The sequence below is a fragment of the Nomascus leucogenys genome, chromosome 13 (genome assembly GCF_006542625.1).
Source record: "Nomascus leucogenys isolate Asia chromosome 13, Asia_NLE_v1, whole genome shotgun sequence".
In the NCBI taxonomy this organism is placed as follows: Eukaryota; Metazoa; Chordata; class Mammalia; order Primates; family Hylobatidae; genus Nomascus; species Nomascus leucogenys.
Genome location: NC_044393.1, coordinates 18,175,769 through 18,198,624, shown reverse-complemented (window position 1 = coordinate 18,198,624; position 22,856 = coordinate 18,175,769). Strand labels below are relative to the sequence as shown.

Below are 22,856 nucleotides of genomic sequence, written 5' to 3'. Positions count from 1 at the left end.
GGAAGTCTCCTGCAGACCCCGGGAAGGCGGAGTCTAGGTTATGATTGGTCAGGACTCCTGTCAGTCCACTGGTGGCTGTGGCCCTCTTTCTCCAGCAATTGGAGAAAATGAATGCCAATCTGCGAATCCTGTGTGTGACTGGATATGTCGCTGAGGGGGCGGAACCTCGGGACTGGATAATATGGACTGAGTGTCATTTCCCCTGTCAGATAGCAAATACAGCCCCTTCCTCTTGTATCCCGGTGAGGCCTAGGGCTCCTCCCTGAGTTCCAGAATAGGCCACCCAGTTGGGGCGGACCCTTAAGGCATTCTGGGCCCACGCCTGCCTATAAACCCTCATAGTGTGACCTTTGACCCCTGGTGTGATATTGGGCCCGGGCTGGGACCAGCCCCTAGTGTGGGCTTTGGGGGCGGCCATGGAGCTGGGCAGCTGCTTCAAGACCTATGAGGACTTCAAGGAGTGCTTCAGCGCCTACAAAAGGGAGAACAGGTGCTCCTTCATTCTCAGGGACTGCGTCTCCGTCCGCTTCCACAACCTCAACCATGGCACCTCCATCCGCGAGGACATCCTGTAAGGGCGGGCGGGGTGGGGTGGAGCGGGGCGGGGTGGGGTGGAGCGGGGCGGGGTGGGGTGGGGTGGGGTGGGGAGGGGCGGGGCAAGAGGGTGGGGAGGAGGCTGGACCTCCGGAGGGCTGCGTGGAGGAGGAGGGGTGCATAGGCACGCATTGGGCTGCGTGGCCATTCATTCAACAGGCACTCATTGAGCACCTGCTGTGTGCCTTGTGAAGAGAGCTAAGCCTCCACGGCCATCGGTTTTTGACCACCCACTTCACTTTCGCTCCATTCACAGGCTTTTCTGGAATTTATAACTGCAGTTTCTCCCATTGTTTTGAGCAGCTGCAGCAACCCAAATACAAAGTATGGCTTTCATAAACGGATAAAAACACCTTGGCGATAATTTCCTTCATCAGTCTCCTCTTTACAAAACAGTCACATGGTCATTTGAATGTTCGTTCGTTCATTCATTAAGTTTTTAGTTCTTATATGTTTGTTGAAACAGGGTCTCACTCTGTCCCTTAGGCTGGAGTGCAGTGGCACAATCAGCTCACTGAGCCTTCAACTGCTGGGATCAAGCGATCCTCCCACCTCAGCCTCTCAAGTAGTTGGAACTAGAGGTGCACGCCACCATGCCTGGCTAATTATTGTTGATTTTGTACTGACTAGGTCTTGTTATGTTGGCCAGGCTGTTCCCAGACTCCTGGACTAAGCGATCTTTCGGCGTCTCAAAGTGTTAGGATTACAGGCATGAGCCATTGTGCCTGGTCTATTCGTTCATTTTGTAAATGGTTTTTGAGCTCCTTATATTAACCGTTTTCAAACACTTTCCATGTGCCAGGCAGTGTTCTCTATGCATGCTTTACCCTGCAGGGCTTTTTTTCAGAATTACAGATAAATGTTATTTTTTTCCGTTTGACAGATGAGAAGATTTGACAGGTGAGAAGTCAGGCTTAGAGGTTAAGACAGGAGTTGAAAACTCAGATGCCTTTAGGGATTAGGTGAAACAGCCCAGTGTGAGAAAGTTTTAACTTTGAATTTTACTTTAAGAAAAAGAATGATGAAATAGCAACCAACACCAGGTCTTTGTGCTAGGGACAACAGAAGTGTGAAATGGGCAAAATGGAGAGTAGATGCCATCTAATCAGCTCCAGCTGATGGCCGCCATATGAAAATAAAGATCTAGTGCTGCCAGAATTTTGGGCAAGAGTTGTCAGAAATCCACACTTTACGTGGATTTTCCCATTTAAAAAAATTGAATATCAGTTCGAATTTTAACTCAGAGCATGCGAGCCAACTCAGAGTTAAACCATATCCGAGTTTGAGACTTGGATTGAGATGCTCAACCAAAGCTCCTCAATTAGAGAGCCAGGCTATATTCTTTCCACTGTTCTGAAGTCTAGTGCTATGCTGGGTATAGATGACATAAAGATGAATGTGTTCAAACTATCCCCAGAAAACTAGGATAAACTTGAACTCAAGCAAACTGGTATGTGATAAATGCTTTAAAAGGAATGTGGGGAAAAAAAAAAAAGAAGAAGAAATGTACAGAGAAAGAAATAACAAATGCCTGGGAGGTGGGGAAAGTCTTCACACTGGAATTGATGGTTTCCCTGGGCTGTGAATGAATGTAGAGTGCTAGAGTAGATCTGTGGTTAATTACTGAGTACCATGGAGGCATTTGACCAGAAGTTGCTGTGCAGAAGGACCTGCAGGAGCAAAGACAAAGATACATGAAAGAAGGTTGGCATGTTAGAGTAACAGTGAGGGATACCATGTTTGGCAGGAGATGAAGTCATTTGCAGTCTAAGGGTCTTTAGGGACCATTGTGAGGTGTTTGGACCTTGTCCTTTGTGGGTAGGACTTTGCTAAGCAATGAGAGGAATACAAAAAAAAAAAAAAAAAAAATACAGTTGCCCCTAAACACCCTTCAGGAAGACCATCTCCGGTGTCTATCGCAAGGTGTGGCCCATAGCAGGCATTAAGTAATTATTGAATGAGTGAGTTATCAAGTACTAACCATGTGATTCAGGGAAATAGGTGCTGCAGGAACTCAGAAGAGAAAAATCACTGCGAGCTAGAGACGTAAGAGTGAAAGGGAGGCTTGAGCTGGGCCCCCAAAGATGGAGAGCTGTCAGACGGTGTATTGGTTTTCCCTTTGCCCCTCTAGCGAATTACCACAAGTTTAGTGGTGCAAAGCAACACAGATTTATTATCTTAGAGTTATTTAGGTTAGAAGTCAGGCACAGGTCTTACCAGGCTAAATCAAGATGTCTGCAGGGCTGTATTTCTTTCTGGAGTCCCTGGGGAAGAATCCATTTCCTGCCGGGTACGGCGGCTGATGCCTGTAATCCCAGCACTTTGGGAGGCCAAGGTGGGCAGATCACTTGAGGTCAGCAGTTCAAGACCAGCCTGGCCAACATGGTGAAACCCCGTCTCTACTAAAAATACAAAAATTAGCTAGGCGAGGTGGCACATGCCTGTAATCCCAGCTACTCGGGAGGCTGAGGCAGGAGAATTGCTTGCACCCAGGAGGTGGAGGTTGCAGCGAGCCAAGATCGCGCCATTGCACTCCAGCCTCGGCGACAGAGCGAGACTCCGTCTCAAAAAAAAAAAAAAAAAAAAAGAATCCATTTCCTTTCCTTTTCCACCTCCTAGAGGCTGCCCAACACACCTTGGGTCATGGCCCCCTTCCTCCATCTTCAAAGACGGCAGTAGCAGGTTGAGTCATCACATCACTCTGACCTTGCTTCTGTCATCACGTCTCTGACTCCCTCTTCTGCCTCCCTCTTCTACTTTTAAGGATCCTTGTGATTATATTGGGCCCACCCAGATAATCCCAGATAATTTCCCTATTTTCAAGTCAGCTGATAGCAACCTTAATTCTATCTGCAACCTTAATTCTCCTTTGCCATGTAACCTAACATATTCACAGATTCTAGGATTAGGACAAGGACATCTTCAAGGGACCATTCTGCCTGCCACAAGAAGATTAATATCCTGGAGGGAAAAATGGTGTGAGTCAGTACAGACATAAACATGATGTGCTTCTATTAGAAAACAGTGATGGGCTGGGCACAGTGGCTCACACTTGTAATCCTAATACTTTGGGAGGCTGAGACAGGGAGATTGCTTGAAATCAAGAGTTCGAGACCAGCCTGGGCAACAAAATGAGATCCCTGTCTCCACAAAACAAAATTTAAAATTAGGGGCCAGGCGTGGCAGCTCACACCTATAATTCCAGCACTTTGGTAGGCTGAGGCAGGCAGATGGCTTGAGGCCAGGTGTTCTAGACCAGCCTGGGCAACATGCCAAACCTCGTCTCTACAAAAAATACAAAAAGTAGCCAGGCATAGTGGTGTGTACCTGTAGTACCAGCTACTCTGGAGGCTGCGGCAGGAGGATTGCTTGACCTCAGGAGTCGGAGGTTGCAGTGAGCTATGATCACACCACTGCACACTACATTTTAGCCTGGGCAACAACAGAGTAAGATCCTGTCTCTAAAAAAAAAAAAAAAAAAAAAAGCAAGCAGTGATGAATGTATGTATGTTTGCACGCACACACAAAAGCCATGAGGAGACCTGCTTAGCTAGAAGGAAGGATTTATGATGGAGCAACAGGAAAGGAAATTGGAGGGTTGATAAGCAGGTTGGTGGGTTGGGGTTTGTTTTGTTTGTTTTAGGAGACAAGGTCTCGCTCTGTTGCCCAGGCTAGAGTACAGTGGGAGGATCATAGTTCACTGTAACCTTGAAATCCTGGCCTCAAGTAATCTTACTACCTCAGCCTCCTAAGTAGCTAGGACTACAGGCATGTACCCCCATGCCAGGCTAATTTTTTTTTTTTAATTTTTTGTGTGGAGACAGGGTCTTGCCATGTTGCCCAGGCTGGTCTTGAACTCCTAGCCTCAAGCTGTCCTCCTGCCTCAGCCTCCCAAAGTGTTGGGATTACAGATGTGAACCACCATGCTGGACCTGTTTTTGTTTTTGAAGGTGAACAATTTTAAAAGTGTTTTTGGGCCAGGCACAATTCAATCACTTGAACCCAGGAGGCGGAGGTTGCAGTGAGTTGAGATCATGCCACTACACTCCAGCCTGGGCGACACAGCGAGACTCTGTCTCTAAATAAATAAATAAAAAGTGTTTTTGAGTGGTTAACATAATTAAAAATTTTTTCAAACAGTACAGAAGGGACTAAAAGGGTCACCTCCACTGCATTAGCTTTTGTGTTTTTTTGGGGTTTTTTTTTTTTTTTTTTTTTTGAGAGATGGAGTTTCTGTCGCCAGGCTGGAGTGCAGTGGCATGATCTTGGCTCCCCGCAACCTTTGACTCCCTGGTTCAAGCGATTCTCCTGCCTCAGCCTCCCAAGTAGCTGAGATTACAGGCACGCACCACCCCACCCAGCTAATTTTTGTATTTTTAGTAGAGATGGGGTTTCACCATGTTTGCCAGGATGGTCTCGATCTCCTGACCCCATGATCTGCCCGCCTCAGCCTCCCCTGCTGGGATTACAGGTGTGAGCCACCGTGCCCAGTCTGCATTATCTTTTTTATCTATTTATTTATTTCATTTTTATTTATTTACTTACTTATTTTGAGATGGAGTCTTGCTCTGTCACCCAGGCTGGAGTACAGTGGTGCGATCTTGGCTCACTGCAACCTCTGCCTCCCGGGTTCAAGTGATTCTCCTGTCTCAGCCTCCCAAGGAGCTGAGACTACAGGCATGCACCACCACGCCTGGCTAATTGTTGTGTTTTTAGTAGAGACGGGGTTTTGCCATGTTGGCTAAGCTGGTGTTGAACTCCTGACCTCAAGTTGTACACCCATCTCAGCCTTCAAAAGGGCTGCAATTACAGCTGTGAGCTGCCACGCCCAGCCTATGTATTTATTTATTTTTATTTTTGTAGAGGCAAGGTCTCACTATGTTGCCTAAACTGATATTGAACTCCTAGGCTTAAGTGATCCTCCCTCCTCGGCCTGCAAAGTGCTAGGATTACAGGCATGAACCACTGTGCCTGGCCCACTGCATTATTATGTAGAGGCAATCAGCGTTACCTTCCTGAGAGATACTGAGGCTGAACAAACTTTTTTTTTTTTTTTTTTTCTTCTTTTGGAGACAGAGTCTCGCTCTGTCGCCCAGGCTGGAGTGCAGTGGCGCAATCTCGGCTCACTGCAAGCTCCGCCTCCCAGGTTCACACCATTCTCCTGCCTCAGCCTCTGGAGTAGCTGGGACTACAGGCGCCCGCCACCACGCCCGGCTAATTTTTTGTATTTTTAGTAGAGACGGGGTTTCACTGTGTTAGCCAGGATGGTCTCGATCTCCTGACCTCGTGATCCGCCTGCCTCTGCCTCCCAAAGTGCTGGGATTACAGGCGTGAGCCACCGCGCCCGGCCATCTTTTTGTTGTTTTAACACAAGTGGCAGCATGCTATTTAGACATAGCCTTCTGTACCTGCTGTACCTGGCTCTTCTCACTTACCAATATATCTTGGAAATTATGCCACTGTATGGGCAGTTTGATTTGACTTTTGTCGATTTCCTTGTTTTTTTTTTTTTTTTTTTTTTTTGGCAATTGTTGACTAAAAAGTTACTCCATGCTGGTGTCTGGAGATACGTTGTTGAAAAATATAAATTGAATCTCTGCTCTTGTGGAGACAAATACTAATCTATAATCACAGAAACAATAATTTCCTTAAAGTGGTAGTAGAGCTCCAAAGGAAAAACCCAGGGTGCCCTGTGGAGGGGTGTGGTGACACTTATTCTGGTTGTCAGGAACAGGGTAGGAGTGCTGGTTGACACCTTAAACCAATGCAGGCTCTTGCTCAGAAAAAACTATCAGCCCTGAGATTTTGCAGATACTTTACAAAGCACATTCACCTTTATTACCTGACCTGGTTCTCTGAATAACCTTGTCAGAGGCACATTTTGCTGTTCCCATTAAATTAGTTAATACATGTAAAGTGCTTACAACAGTGCCTTTCTCTACTAAAAATAAAAAAATTAGCCAGGCGTGGTGTTATGTGCCTGTAATCCCAGCTACTCAGGAGGCTGAGGCAGGAGAATCACTTTAACCCAGGAAGAGGAGGCTGCAGTGAGCTGAGATGGCACCACTGCACTGCAGCCTGAGCAGCAGAGCGAGACTCTGTCTCAGAACAACAACAAAAATAACAAGATTAGACCCAGCCTATTTACTGACAGAGCTCTTAATTGTTGTACTTAGCCACTGGGCTCTAATAGTCTTCTAATGTCACTTGTCCATTTTTCCCTCAACAAACTTGTAGTAAGAGGCTAAGTGTTTACTGTGGGCCAGGAGTACAAAGATGAGCTAGAGTACAAAGATGAGGAAATTGTAGGCTCCACACCTGAGGACAATAGCGGACTGAGATAGCTTAGGAGGCGGTGAATTCATGAGCAGCACAGGTCTTTAGCAGAAACAAGTTGACTGCTGGTTGTGATGTTATAAAGGACATTCTTGGATCATTTATTGCACACTGGCTCTGTGCAGAGCTCACTGTCTTGGGCTTTTTGAGTGATACGTGGGTGTCTTGGGGGACTGGAGGGTTGGTGGGGGAAATGTTTTTAGGAGGTAATTTAGTACATGTTTCTGCAGCCAAATACACATATTACTGGGTGGTCAGGTGAGATGATATTAATACTTATGTGAATATGTAGACATGAAGTTCCTTGATAAGCAAAGCAAAGCAAGTGAACTAATTTAAAGAAAACCATTTACAGCTGGATGTTGCTCACGCCTATAATCCCAACACTTGGGGAGGCCGAGGCGGGCGGATCACTTGAAGTCGGGAGTTTGAGACCAGCCTGCCCGACATGGTGAAACCAACTCTACTAAAAATACATAAATTAGCCAGGCGCGGTGATGGGCATCTATAATCCCAGCTACTCGGGGGCTGAGGCAGAAGGATCCCTTGAACCCGAGAGGTGGAGGCTGCAGTGAGCTGAGATCACGCCACTGCACTCCAGCCTGGGTGACAGAGTGAGACTCCATCTCAAAAAAAGTTTTGAAAATAATAGTGCAGGGCTGGGCGCGGTGGCTCACACCTGTAATCCCAGCACTTTGGGAGGCTGAGGCGGGTGGATCATGAGGTCAGGAGATCAAGACCATCCTGGCTAACACAGAGAAACCCCGTCTCTACTAAAAATACAAAAAAATTATCCAGGCATGTAGCCGGGCGCAGTGGCTTACCCCTGTAATCCCAGCAATTTGGGAGGCCGAGGCGGGCGGATCACTTGAGGTCAGGAGTTCAAGACCAGCCTGGCCAACATGGCGAAACCCCATCTCTACTAAAAATGCAAAGAATAGCCGGGTGTGGTGGCTCACACCTGCAATCCCAGCTACTTGGGAGGCTGAGGCAGGAGAATTGCTTGAACCTGGGAGCTAGAGGTTGCAGTGAGCCAAGATCATGCTGTTGCACTCCAGCCTAGGCAACAAGAGCAAAACTCTGTCTCAAAAAAAAAAAAAATTATCCAGGCCTGGTGGCAGGCACCTGTAGTCCCAGCTACTCGAGGCTGAGGCAGGAGAATGGCGTGAACCCGGGAGGTGGAGCTTGCAGTGAGCCAAGATCGTGCCACTGTACTCCAGCCTGGGTGACAGAGTGAGACTGCATTTCAAAAAATAAGAAGAAAATAATAGTGCAAATATTATATGGGTGGCTATGGCAGATGTAAAGGTGATTGGCAATTCTTTTTCTGGAAAAGCAATTCTTTTTCTGGAAAAGCTGGCCTAACGGTTAAAAGGAAGAGGTCTGGAGTGAAAGAGACTGCCTTTGCCCTTGACCTTGGGTAAAACTTAACCTCTTGACATAGTTTCATCGTTTACAAAATGAGAAGGGTGTGGCAATGATTAAGAAAATTCAGGGCCGGGTGTGGTGGCTCATGCTTGTAATCCCAGCACTTCGGGAGGCCAAGGCTGGTGGAGGTCAGGAGGTCGAGACCATCCTAGCTAACACGGTAAAACCCCGTCTCTACTAAAAATACAACAATTAGCTGGGTGTGGTGGCAGGCGCCTGTAATCCCAGCTACTCGGGAGGCTGAGGCAGGAGAATCGCTGGAACCCGGGAGGCGGAGGTTGCAGTGAGCCAAGATCACGTCATTGCACTTCAGCCTGGGCGACAGAGTGAGACTCTGTCTCAAAAAAAAAAAAAATTCAGGCTAGGGGGCAGTGGCTTATGCCTGTAATCCCAGCACTTGGGAGGCCAAAGTGGGAGGATTGCTTGAGCCCAGGAGTTCAAGACCAACCTGGCCAACATGGTGAAACCGTCTCTACTAAAAATACACAAATTAGCCAGGTGTGGTGGTGGGCACCTATAATCCCAGCTACTCAGGGGGCTGAGGCAGGAGGATCACTTGAACCTGGCAGAGGTTGCAGTGAGCTGAGATCGCACCACTGCACTCCAGTCTGGGTGACAGAGCGAGACTCCATCTCAAAAAGAAAATTGAAAATATTTAGTGCAAATATTATATGGGTGGCTATGGCAGATGTAAAGGTCATTGGGAATCCTTTTTCTAGAAAAGCTGGCCTAACGGTTAAAAGGAAGAGCTCTGGAGTAAAAGAGAACCCCCTTGGCCAGGTGCGGTGGCTCAAGCCTGTAATCCCAGCACTTTGGGAGGCTGAGGCGGGCGGATCACAAGGTCAGGATATCGAGACCATCCTGGCTAACATGGTGAAACCCCATCTCTACTAAAAATACAAAAAATTAGCCGAGCGTGATGGCGGGCGCCTGTAGTCCCAGCTACGCGGGAGGCTGAGGCAGGAGAATGGCGTCAACCTGGGAGGCGGAGCTTGCAGTGAGCTGAGATCGTGCCACTGCACTCCAGCCTGGGTGACAGAGCAAGACTCCGTCTCAAAAAAAAAAAAAAAAAAAAGAGACCCCCCTTGACCTTGGGCACAGTTTCATCCTTTACAAAATGAGAAGGGTGTGGGGATGATTAAGAAAATTCAGGCTAGGGGCAGTGGCTCATGCCTGTAATCCCAACACTTGGGAGACCAAGGTGGGAGGATTGCTTGAGCCCAGAAGTTCAAGACCAGCCTGGGCAACATGGCGAGACCCCGTTTCTACAAAAAATAAATTAACTGGTCATGGTGACATGCTCTTGTGGTCCCAGCTACTCAGGAGGCTGAAGCCAGAGGATCACTTGAGCCCAGGAGTTTGAAGCTACAGTGAGCCATGTTTGCACCACTGCACTCCTACCTGAGCAACAGAGACCCTGTCTCAAAAAAAGAGAGAAAGAAGAAAAGGAAAGGAAAATGCTTGTAGCAGCTAAAACAGTGCTCAGTAAATGTTGGCTGAAGCTGTAACTATAGTATGTAATAGAAAGTGGTAGTTATTTGAAAGAGAGTCAAAGATACATGCTCTGGGAATTACCACTAAATGACCAAAAGTTCATGTCAAAAAAATAAAATCAGATCAAGTTAGAAATTTTTTTTTTTTTTTTTTTTTTTTTTGAGACAGAGTCTCACTCTTGTCGCCCAGGCTGGAGTGCAGTGACGCTATCTCTGCTCACTGCAACTTCTGCCTCCCGAGTTCAAGCAATTCTCCTGCCTCAGCCTCCTAAGTAGCTGGGATTACAGGTGCTTGCCACCACGCCAGCTAATTTTTGTAGTTTTAGTAGAGACAGGGTTTCACCGTGTTGGCCAGGCTGGTCTTGAACTCCTGACTTCAAGTGATCCACCCACCTCAGCCTCCCAAAGTTCTGGGATTATAGGCATGAGCCACCGCGCCCGGCCAGAAAAATTTTTATTATGCACACAAAAGAACAGTTGGAGATTGGTAAGATGCTCCAGTCACTGTAATGAGGGCAGTGTTAATAAAGCCTAAGGAAGGATTTTGACCTTTTTTGTGATTGGCTGTTATACATTAACATTTCTGTTTACAGCCAGTAGAGCTGTTCAAACTGTTTTGTCTGTAGCTGATTCCTTTAATTTTACTGAATCATGCTGACAAGGATGTAAAGCTTTGTGTTCTGTTTATGATTGATTGGAGCTAGCATTTCAGGGAATCAGGATATCTTAAATTCTGGCTATGTGGCTATGGGCAGTTGGCCTTGGAGTATATCTAAACTGTGGCCTCCACTTTCATTTTTCTTGAAGCATCGCTATCAACTGGGAAGAGTCTGTGACTTTATGCCCAGTTTCCCCTCTCATATTTTTATGACGGTAGTTTTTCTTGTTGTTATGCCATTTGAGGGATTGATGTTTCTTAAACTATGAAGTACTTGGCTGTCCCTCTCCATTGCTGTTCAGGTTAACAGCCACCATTTGTAAATGCTTTGTTGGAGCTCATTCCTTCTCTGCTAGGAACTTTACAAGAATTGTCTCAATCCTACCACACCTTTGGCAGGACCCTTGTTATCAGAGTTTTCATTATCCATGTATCCATAGTTACAAGGCTATATAGAAAAGCAAAAGTCATCACACAAAAATCTTGCTAACAAACTACTTATAAAATTAGTCACTACTTAACCATCCCTCTGCTTATCCCTGCGAGTCCCATTAACATGTTTGGTAGTCAATTTCTGGCTGATGAAGAGATACATTAAGCATCAAGATAATGCAAATGTAAATAAAACTGACTGCAGACTGAAATGGCACATCTCTCAAAAGTTGTAGGACTAGGCGAAATCCCTGAAAGTGATGACAGAAAACCTTCAGCCTTACACCAGTTAACAAAGGAAGAAGGGACATCAACAAGGATGATGAGATGATAAAAACTTGAAAAGTAGAGGATTTGCCTAGGAAAAATTAAGCCCTTGGGAAACTTAGTAAAGCTAAGGAATATTCTGGAAAACCATCTTTTGTATGTCGCAAAAGTGAGACAGGAAATGAAGTAACTGTAGTGTTTGGGATTTTTTTTTTTTTTTTTTTTGAGATAGAGTCTTGCTCTCTTGTCCAGGCTGGAGCGCAGTGTTGCGATCTTGGCTCACTGCAGCCTCAGCCTCCTGAGTAGCTGGGATTACAGGCATGCACCACCGCACCTGGCTAATTTTTGTATTTTTAGTAGAGACGGGGTTTCACCATCTTGGCCAGGCTGGTCTTGAACTCCTGACCTCAGGTGATCCACCCGCCTCGGTCTCCCAAAGTGTTGGGATTACAGGCGTGAACCACTGCACCTGGCCTAGTGTTTGGGAAAACTATACTAGGAAAAGAATAGTTGCTTTAAGTCATTCTTTGATTATTCTGAGAATTGACATATAGCTGCCATTATAACCTACTTTTGCTAAATATAATAATAATAATTATTATTATTATTTTTTGAGACGGGGTCTTGTTTTGTCACCCAGGCTAGAGTGAAGTGGCACGATCTCAGCTCACTGCACCCTCCACCTCCTGCTGCAAGCAATTCTCCTGCCTCAGCTTCTCGAGTAGCTAGGATTACAGGCACAAGCCACCAGGCCGAGCTAATTTTTGTATTTTTAGTAGAGACAAGGTTTCACCATGTTGGTCAGGCTGGTCTTGAACTCCTGGCCTCAGGTGATCCACCTGCCTCTGCCTCCCAAAGTGCTGGGATTACAGGCGTGAGCCACTGCGCCTGGCCCTGCTAAATATAATACTAACTTTATAATTTTAGTCTCATTTTTAAAGGTAAAGTTCCACCCAGATCTTGTTTATCACTATTCCCTATGAAATGTTTCTGGGTGGCCGGGCGCAGTGGCTCATGCCTATAATCCTAGCACTTTGGGAGGCCAAGACGAGTGGATTGCTTGAGGCCCGGAGTTCGAAACTAGCCTGGCCACATGGTGAAACCCTGTTACTACTAAAAATACAAAACATTAGCCAGGCATGATGGTGGGCGCCTGTAATCCCAGCTACTCGGGAGGCTGAGGCAGGAGAGAATCACTTGAATCTGGGAGGCAGGGGTTGCAGTGAGGTGAGATCATGCCACTGCACTCCAGACTGGGCAATAAGAGCGAAACTCCGTCTCAAAAGAAAAAAAAAAAAAAGAAATGTGTCTGGGTTTGTTTTTGGCTGCAATTAGCTGAAAACCCTGACTCAAAATGGCTTATTGCAGATACTTAGAAGCCCAGAGGTGGGCCTCCAAAGGTCGTTGTCTCAGCGGCCTGGACTCTGCATTTTTCCACTCTGCCATGTTCAGGTCTCAGCTTTGTCCTTAGGAAGGTTCCCCACGTGGCACAAATGCAGGAGTCACATCCAGAAGAAAAAGCCTTCCTTGCCGGGCGTGATGGCTCACACCTGTAATCCCAGTGCTTTGGGAGGCCGAGGTGGGTGGATCACGAGGTCAGGAGTTCAAGACCAGCCTAGCCACCATGGTGAAACCCCTCCGTCTCTACCAAAACTACAAAAATTAGCCAGGCGTGGTGGAGGGCACCTGTAATCCCAGCTACTCCAGAGGCTAAGCCAGGAGAATCGCTGGAACCCAGGAAGCAGAGGTTGCAGTGAGTCGAGATCTTGTCACTGCACTCCAGCCTGGGCAACAGAGCAAGACTCAGTCTCAAAAAAAAAAAAAAAAAAAAAAAAAAAAAGGCCGAGCGTGGTGGCTGTAATCCTAGCACTTTGGGAGGCTGAGGCAGGCAGATCACGAGGTCAGGAGTTTGAGACCAGCCTGACCAACATGGTAAAACCCCGTCTCTACTAAAAATACAAAAATTAGCCGGGCATGGTAGCGTGCCTGTAGTCCCAGCTACTCGGGAGGCTGAGGCAGGAGAATCGCTTGAACCCGGGAGGCGGAGGTTGCAGTGAGCCAAGACCATGCCAGTGCACTCCAACCTGGGTGACAGAGGGAGACTCCGTCTCAAAAAAAAAAAAAGCCTTCCTTGGTTTCCTGCCAATTTCCTATCATGTTTCTTTGTCCCTAATTGGGCCAATATCCACGCCCATTCCTAATACAGTTACCTTAATTGGCTTAGATTAGCCCTGAAGCACATAGCGACGTGGGGGAGGAATGACAACTGAAGAAAATAGAAAAGAAGGGACAAAGGATGTTGAGTTGGCAACCAACAATTCCTGTTATAGCTTTTTAAATTAATTCACTTTAAGTGGTACTGATTATTCATATTATTATTTCCATATATAGAGAGATAAGAAATTGGAGGCCTAGAGGAAGTGAAGTGACTTGTCCAAGGTCACATAGCTAAGTGGAATTTTTTTTTTTTTTTTTTTTTTACTTTTTTGAGACAGAGTCTCACTCTGTCACCCAGGCTGGAGTGCAGTGGCACGATCTTGACTCACTGCAACCTCTGCCTCCTGGGTTCAAGTGATTCTTCTGCCCCAGCCACCCAAGTAGCTGGGATTACAGGTGTGCACCAGCATGCCCGGCTAATTTTTTGTATTTTTAGTAGAGATGGAGTTTCTCCATGTTGCCCAGGGTGGTCACGAACTCTTGGCCTCAAGTGATCCACCTACCTCAGCCTCCCAAAATGCTAGGATTACAGGTGTGAGCCATGGCGCCCAGCTACTGGAAGTCATGATGCAAGCTGTTGTTTGCATCATGAATTCCAAACTTAATGAGTGCTAGGTCGAAGTTATTTTTTTTCTGTTTCCCTTAATCTTCTATTGAGATATAACATGTATTGAAGCACAGAAATCTTTTGCAAGAATTCATTGAGCACTATAGGTATATTCATCTGTACTTACTGTCTCCCTGGTAAAGGCGTAAACTCCCTTCAAGATGGGGACAAGATTTTATACTTTCCTGAATCTTCTTTAGTGCTTATATCTAACAGCACTTAACCAGGATCTGGAGGGGGTCAACCAGTCTTGCTTCCTTCCAATCTACTCTGCAGATGTTTGTGTTTTTCTACTGTAACTACAGAGGTAAAGGAGCCAATGGTGTTTCCAGTGTCTGGCACATAATAGGTGCTCTATGAATGTCAAATGAATGACTGAGGCATAAAAAATTCTTCCTATGACATAAGTAGTATAATAGGAAGATCACTGGGATAGAATTTTCTTAGAAGACGTGGCTCCTAGTCCTAGCACTATTACTCTTACTAACTATAACTTTGGACAAGTCATTTGTTTAATTTCAAACATTTACTGAATTCTATGTACCAAATACTGTACAAGTTGTTCAAAAGGCTACAGAGTCTCTACTCTCAAAGTCTACTCAGGGGAGAGATTACACAGGAGTGAAACCCCATCTCTACTAAAAAAGAAAAAAATAGCCAGGCATGGTGGCAGGCACCTGTAATCCCAGCTCTTGGGAGGCTGAGGCAGAAGAATTGCTTGAACCCAGGAGGCGGAGGTTGCAGTGAGTCAAGATCACACCACTGCACTCTAGCCTGGGCAACAGAATGAATATCTGTCTCAAAAAAAAAAAAAAAAAAAAAAGGAAAAAAAAAGCAGTATGTTTAGAGATCCTTAAGGAAGTTTTGAACCTATCCAATGTGTTGGGAGTCAAGATGAGGAGGGTAAAAGTGGTAATTCAGAGAAAGGATAAATATTTTGAAGGAAGACAGGCAGCATAATGGTTAACTAGTCAGACTGCAGACAAGCAAGCAGTACAAATCCCATGTCCCCAGGTCTTAGCTGGAGGATTAAATCCCAGATTCTCATCCTTGAGAACCTCTTTAAGCTTGTTCTCCCATCTATAAAATGTAGATGATAATAGAATCCTTTTCCTACTGTAAAATGATGCACATTGGGGGCTTAATGTAGCCGGATATGTAATAAATCCTCAATACATGTAGCAGTGGTAGGGGAGAACTAAAAGACTTGTTAACATATTGGATGTAGGTGAGAAAGAAGAATCAAAAAGAATATCCAGGTTCCCGCCCTGGGAGGGGCAGACATAAATGGAGCCAGGAATGGTACAAGGAGCTTTGTGGTGGGCACTCACTAGTACCTTTCTTTGGAATAGCTCAACCAATGTTCACGAAGTACACATAAAGTCAATATAACTTGATGAGCTGGAGTTAGGCTAAGATGTCGAGTCAGCAGAAGAGTAGTACCCAACTAAGGGCTTGAGGAAGGCTTCCTAGAAAAGATGATGGGTGCATGTAGTCCTGAAGGATGAGCAAGCTTTGCAAGGAGGGAAGGTAGGAAGGGCATTCCAGACAAAGGGACAAACATGCACAAAGGTGAGACAGAGCATGTTGAACACACAAAGTTGTAGGCATTTTGTCTTTCTAGGACACAAAAAACAAGGTGATGAAAACAAGGCTGGAGAGACAAGCGGAGACCACACAGTGGTCACCCCTCACTGGCCTCGCTATACTACTGGACTGCTCCAGCCCTTCCTGGCCCAGAGCTAGAGATGGCACCACCCCCACACTGTGCACGCAATAGGTACAGACACTCTTAGCCCCAAGCCCCTCCACCCTGTTACTGTGAGACTCACACATCCTGTTTTCCCAAGCTTGCCCCACAGGATGAGCAAACTGGACCAGCTGGATTAGAGTATTTGGAAAAGTGCAGGTGGGGCTTCTAGGCTATGCCATGTCAGGCCAGGGGGTGAAATTTTTTTCCCTTCCCCTGGTCTTTGGGCTGGGGCACTCCCTGAGGAGGGAGGGGTGTGACCCGTCCCACCCATTGGTGGTCCATGATCCATTCGTCCAGTACATCATCCATAAGCATCTGCTGGGCCGGGTGAAGTGGCTCACGCCTGTAATCCCAGCACTTTGGGAGGCCGAGGTGGGCGGATCATCTGAGGTCAGGAGTTCCAAGACCAGCCTGGCCAACATGGTGAAACCCCATCTCTACTAAAAATACAAAATTAGCCGGGCATGGTGGCGCACGCCTATAATCCCAGCTACTCGGGAGGCTGATGCAGGAGAATCACTTGAACCCAGGAGGCGAAGGTTGCAGTGAGTCGAGATCGAGCCATTGCATTCCAGCCTGGGCAACAAGAGTGAAACTCCATCTCAAAAAAACAAAAACAAAAACAAAACAACAAAAACAAGCATCTGCTGAAGGCGCAGCATTGTGTTAGAGGCTTGGACTACCATGAGGAATAATAGTCCTGACACTTGAGGACATCCCCATCCAATTAGAAAGGCACTTGGATAAACATCTAAGAAAATGTCACAAGGCATAAAACCTGTAATAATAACAGCTAACTTGTATTTAGCGTAAACAAAAGGCTGAATCAGGCTTTGGACTAAATATTTTGCCTGTGGCTCATTTAATCTTAATAACAACCGTAATGAGATTATCTCATTTTATGATGAGGAAACTGTATACAAAGAGGTGATTGACTTGCCTAAGTTTGAACAGCTTATGAGTAGTAGAGCCAGTATTCAAATCCAGTCAGCCTCCAGTGTCCCCTCTCTTTAGCCATTAGATATAGTGCTACCCAGAGAATGTGCTAAGCCTTATAGATAAATGCTATTAATTCAGAGGCAGGAGCAATTACTGTGGCTTGGGGGCATCCACAAAGGCTTTCTAAGACGGTGACACCTGATTTGGACCTTGAAACTGGTTGAATAGAGATAAGAACAGATACTCAATTTAACTGCCCTGTCTTTTGAATCATCACTTTAAGCCTAGAATGACAAAGCTGGAAGAGACCCTAAATATCATCTAGCCCCGTGGTTATCAAATTTTCATAGGATGTGGACATTTTTCTTCAAATGAAACATGAGCAGAAGCCAGATGCAGTGGCTCATGCCTGTAATCCCAGCTACTTGGGAGGGTAAGGTGGGAGGATTGCTCAAGCCAGAAGTTCGACACCAACCTGGGCAACAGTGAGACCTTGTCTCAAAAAAGAAAGAGGCTGAGCGTGGTGGCTCACGCCTGTAATCTCGGCACTTTGGGAGGCTGAGGCGGGTGCATCACTTGAGGTTGGGTTCGAGACCAGCCTGGCCAACATGGTGAAACACTGACTCTACTGCAAATACAAAAATTAGCCAGGTGCACTGTTGCACGCCTGTCGTCCCAGCTACCTGAGAGGCTGAGGCAGGAGAATCGCTTGAACCTTGGAGGTGGAGGTTACAGTGAGCCGAGATTACACTACTGCACTCCAGCCTGGGTGACAGAGTGAGACTGTCTCAAAAAGCAAGATGAGCAGTAATCTTGTCTCTTCAAAAGGAGGACCAAACATTCATTCCCTAGCCCCAAAAGGCCCTGAAAAGTTCAGTTGAGAACCACTGATCTAGTCCAATGTCCTTGGAGCCTCACTTTTATCTTTGCTATCGGAGAAGGAAGAGACAGCAGTAGTTCCCAAAAGACAAACAATGGGGACATTTTAAACAGGAGAGTAACCAGCTAAGCACTCTGCTGCTGCTCTTTGTCTATTTGCCCTCTTGTCCTGCCTCAGGGTGAATTGTTGGCAGCTGCAAATGGCAACCAAGAGAGAATGGAGTGGGGGCTTAGAAGTGCAGTAGAGCAATATGAAGGGAGCTGGAGTTGGAGAGGCTCTTAAAGAAAGAGCTGAGTACTTTGGGACTGGAGAGTTAATGTAAATCTCTTCTTGGTTCATGGGGATTTTGTTGTTGTTGTTGTTATTGTTTTTTTCCCCACAACACAACCCTCAGGAGATCCTGAGAACACGTGCCCTGATTTGGGGAGTTTTAATTTTAACTTTTTTTTTTTTTTTTTTTTTTTTTTTTTTTAGACAGAGTGTCACTGTCACCCAGGCTGGAGTGCGGTGGCGCGATCTCGGCTCACTGCAAGCAAGCTCCGCCTCCTGGGTTCACGCCGTTGTCCTGCCTCAGCCTCCCAAGTAGCTGGGACTACAGGCACCTGCCACCACGCCCAGCTGATTTTTTGTATTTTTAGTAGAGACGGGGTTTCAGTATGTTAGCCAGGATGGTCTCAATCTCCTGACCTCGTGATCCGCCCGTCTTGGCCTCCCAAAGTGGTGGGATTACAGGAGTGAGCCACCACGCCTGGCCAAAAATTTTTTTTAGTTAGAGACAGTCTCTTGCTGTGTTGCCCAGCCTGATCTCAAGCAGTCCTCCCACCTTGGCCTCCCAAAGTACTGGGATTACAGGTGTAAGCTACAGCGCCCAGCCTTCCTTCTTTCCTTAATTCTATTTGTTTGTTTGTTTGTTTGTTTGTTTTTGAGACAGGGTCTTGCACTGTTGCCCGGGCTGGAGTACAATAGTGTGATCTCGGCCTGCAACCTCTGCCTCCCAGGTTCAAGCGATTCTCCTGCCACAGCCTCCCGAGTAGCTGGGATTACAGGTGCCTGCCACCACACCTGGCTAATTTTTTGTATTTTTAACAGAGACAGGGTTTCACTATGTTGGCCAGGCTAGTCTCAAACTCCTGACCTTGTGATCTGCCCTCCTTGGCCTCCCAAAGTGCGGGGATTACAGGCGTGAGCCACCATGCCTGGCCTTCCTTAATTCTATTAATATATAAATCCTTTTCTTTTTTAAAAAAACAAAAGAGATAGACTCTTGGTCTGTTGCTTAGGCTAGAGTACAGTGGCACAAATCAGAGCTAACTGCAGCCTCAAACTCCTGAGCTCAAGCAATCCTCCAGCTTCAGCCTCCCGAGTAGTTGAGACCACAGTTGAGAACCACTACACTTGACCCTACGGGGTTTTTTCTGTTTGTTTGTTTTTTGTTTTTTCGTTTTGAGACGGAAGTTTGCTCTTGTTGCCCAGGCTGGAGTGCAATGGCGCGATCTTGGCTCACCGCAACCTCCATCTCCCGGGTTCAAGCGATTCTCCTGCCTCAGCCTCCTGAGTATCTGGGACTACAGGCATGCACCACCATGCCTGGCTAATTTTGTATTTTTAGTAGAGTCGGGGTTTCTCCATGTTGGTGGTCAGGCTGGTCTTGAACTCCAGACCTCTGGTGATGTGCCCATCTCGGCCTCCCAAAGTTCTGGGATTACAGGCCTGAGCCACCGCGCCCAGCCGTTTGTTTTTTTGAGACAGGGTCTCACTCTGTTGCCCAGGCTGGAGTGCAGTGGCATGAACATGGCTTACTGCAGCCTTAACCTCCCAGGCTCAAGCGATCCTCCCTTCTCTGCCTCCTGAATAGCTGGGACCACAGGAACACACCACCACACCTGGCTGATTTTTAAATCTTGCCATGTTGCCCAGGCTGGTCTCAAACTCCTGGGCTCAAATGATCCTCCCGCCTCGGCCTCCCAAAGTGCTGGGGTTATAGGCATGAGCCACTGTACCCAGCCTCCTTCAGGGTCTTATCTTTATAAGGGGTGTCTTATCTTTATAAGGGGTGGGGGGTGGTCAGCACCTTTCTCATTGTCACCTCTACTTTCCCTAGGTACGTGCAGGTGAAATTTGTCTGCATTCGGACCCAGTCAAACAGGAAGAGAACGCGAGAGGCAGACATGTGCCCAGCGTACTTGCTCCTAAGGTACAACGAGAGACTAGATAGACTATTTATCAGTGAACTAAACACACAGCACATACATGGTGACTCTAAAGTGGCTAGTCCTGGAGGAGACACCACTGGCAAATCTCAAAAGACAATGTGCCTGCAGAGACTCCAGCCTGTGCAGCCCACAACCAAAAAAGACCTTGACACTGCCGAGAAGTCCCTGGTTGAGCCATTGTTTTGCCTAGATAAGGTACAAGTGTCCTCAAAGCCAGAGCAGGAAGGCATCACTCCTTCTGACCTGGCCAAGATAGCAAAAGTGATGAAGAACTTTCTTAAGGTAGATGAGGGTTCCATGGCTTCCTTCAGTGTGGGTGATAGCCAACACCTGGACCGGCTCAGCTTCCAGAGCAGTAAGATGAGCGACCTGTTCATCCGCTTCCCAGAGAATCTCTTGCTACACCGGGTGGAGAACACCCAGGGCCACATCCTCTATGCTTTCTTGGTGGAGAATAAGGAACGAGAAAGTCGAGTGGTGCACTTTGCTGTGCTCAAGGCGGAGACAGCCACCTCTGTGGCCAAGATGCTGGGCATCTTCACAGAGTTCAACTCCGATTGGCCCAAGGTCAAGGTGGTCTTTGTGGACCCTTCCTTCCATCACCGAGCTATCCTGCAGGAGATCTTTCCTGCTGCCCGCATCCTCCTTTCCATCTACCACACAACCCGACTCTTGGAGAAGAAGTTGCATCGTAGTTCAGCAAATCCGTCCTTTAAAAGGCTCATGAAGGAAGCCCTGCGGGAGGCTGTGTTTGTCACTTCCGAAGCCAGCCTGAAAAATCTCTGCAAGATGTCCCAGGCCCTACTGGATGAGGATCTCTTCAACTTCCTGCAGGCCCACTGGTTCACCTGTGAACTGCTGTGGTACATGCATGTTAGGAAGGGCCTGCTTGCGTGTAACACCTACATGGACAGCCTAGACATTGTCACCAGCAAGGTGTCAAGCCTCTTTCGGGAACAGCAGTCCCTGCTGGACTGCATCCTCTGCTTTGTGGATTACATAGACTTCTTTAACACCAAAGGCTTGAAGAACTTGCCCACAGCTCCTCCCAAGCTAAAGAGAGCTCGGCCGGCAAGCATGCCGCTGAAGTCCAAGAAGGCTTTTCAAATCTGTGGAGAGAGCCTTACCAGCCTCCCTGTAGAAGAGACCAAGCCAGACCCACAGCAGGTACAGGTACAGCAGCAGTCACAGGTGCCGCCCTCGCAGGTTGGCATGCTGGACACCTTGCACCAGAGTGGCTCTGAACTAGCCTACAAGCTGTGCCACAATGAGTGGGAGGTGGTACAGAACTCCACCCACCTGGTGGACATGGCTGGCTCTTCAGTGGATGTTCAGCTGCTAGAGGACTCTCACCAGGTTAGCAAAGATGGCTGTAGCTGCAGCTGTTCCTTTCAACAATGGTACCACCTGCCATGCCGACACATTTTGGCTCTGCTGCACACCAGCCAGCAGCCGGTTGGTGAAGCCATGGTGTGCCGCCGATGGCAGAAGAAGTACCAGCACCTCCTTGGGCCCAGTGGGGAGCTCCAGGATTGTGGCGTGGTCCCAAACACAGGCCAGCCTGAGAAGCAAGGACGGAATGACATGATTCAGGACCTAAGCAGAGAGTTAGCAAACCTGCTCATGCAGACCGAGGGGCCAGAGCTGGAGGAACGCTACTCCACCCTGCGCAAGATTGTGGATATCTGGGCCGGCCCCTCCCAGCCATCTGAGTTCCTTCAGCAGCCAGGAGACTTTAAGGACGTGGGCTGCCTCCCTTTCCTCTGGGGAAAGCAAGAAGAAGGGGAGGGATTCCTTCCTGCTACAGCTGTGATGCATTATTGAAGCACTTTAGCTGAAGCATTGGACCACAAACACTTCTTGGAAGTGTGAGAGTTTAAAGTGAGCAGGACATACTAGGGGTCAGCATTTTAGCCAATGTCTTCCTAGGTAGGGCTAGGAATATTGTTACAGTAGAGAGGAAAGGAACTCCACTGTGTGACAGTCCTTTCAATCTGCCCCTTTTCAGCCCTACTTTTGGCATTCCTTGGGAGCCTCAGTCGTTGTTCAAGGCCAAAGTTATCTCCGTGCTGCAAGGTCACCCTCTTCCTCCCCCAGCCCCTGAGATCAGATCTTATTTGCCCTGCAAAGATGAATCCCTGCCTCAGGATAGGGTAAGACAAAATTGGTCTGGTAAAAGGGCCTGTTTTCGGGGACAAAGGGAATGAGGATGATCTTTGGCTGTTGCTGCTCTTTATGAAGAATCTTATTTGTAACTTTTTATTCATATTAAAGTTGTTTTTAATAAAATTAAATAAACAAGGGAAATGTGTTCTCCTTGATCAGGGAAGGAAGAGGAATTGCATAGCAATAGGACTTGACTTTACAGTTAGGAAGTGGGTGCTCTAGGTGGATTTATTAATTTTAAAGAAAATTGAGGCCGGGCGCAGTGGCTCACGCTCGTAATCCCAGCACTTTGGGATGTCGAGGCGGGTGGATCATCTGAGGTCAAGAGTTCGAGACCAGCCTGGCCAACATGGCGAAACCCTGTTCAACTAAAAATACAAAAATTAGCCAGGCATGGTGGCACACCTGTAATCCCAGCTTCTTGGGAGGCTGAGACAGGAGAATCACTTGAACCCGGGAGGCAGAGGTTGCAGTGAGCCTAGGTCACGCCACCGCACTCCAGCCTGGGTGACAGAGTGAGACTCTGTCTCAAGCAAAAAACAACAACAACAACAAAAAAAAAGAAAAAAAATTGAGTATTAGCAACCTAATGGGGTTGTGGAGCCAAATAGAACCTGATGCCTCACATTCAAGGATTTGGCAATCTGCGTCTTACTTTGCCCCCTTCCTACAACCAAGCCTTCAAGGTTGATTTCAGGTTTCCTTATATTCTAGTGGGAAGAGGCCAAATAGACTGGAGGGTGTGGGGGAAAAACCTGAATCTTAGACTTGACTGCCAGCAACTTGCTGGGGAACTGTGGGCAATTTCTTTGACCTCAGTTTCTTCTTTAAAAATTAGCATGTTGGCCTGTTCTAATCCCAAATTTCCCCTCT

The 22,856-nt window shown here is 47.0% G+C and overlaps 1 protein-coding gene across 1 annotated transcript; it reads left to right on the top strand.

Annotated features, from left to right (window-relative positions):
* The first annotated feature begins 171 nt into the window (after positions 1-171).
* Positions 172-22,124, top strand: ZSWIM3 (zinc finger SWIM-type containing 3). Its single transcript, XM_003253658.2, has 2 exons — positions 172-571; positions 19,706-22,124. Exons 1-2 carry the CDS (start codon positions 417-419, stop codon positions 21,639-21,641), a joined length of 2,091 nt encoding a protein of 696 aa, XP_003253706.1. The 5' UTR covers positions 172-416; the 3' UTR covers positions 21,642-22,124.
* The last annotated feature ends 732 nt before the right edge of the window (positions 22,125-22,856 follow it).

Coding starts and splice junctions, on each gene's coding strand:
- ZSWIM3 (XM_003253658.2), top strand. CDS start 417: ATGGAGCTGGGCAGCTGCTTCAAGACCTATGAGGACTTCAAGGAGTGC. Junction 572..19,705: donor TCCATCCGCGAGGACATCCT/GTAAGGGCGGGC, acceptor TACTTTCCCTAG/GTACGTGCAGGTGAAATTTG.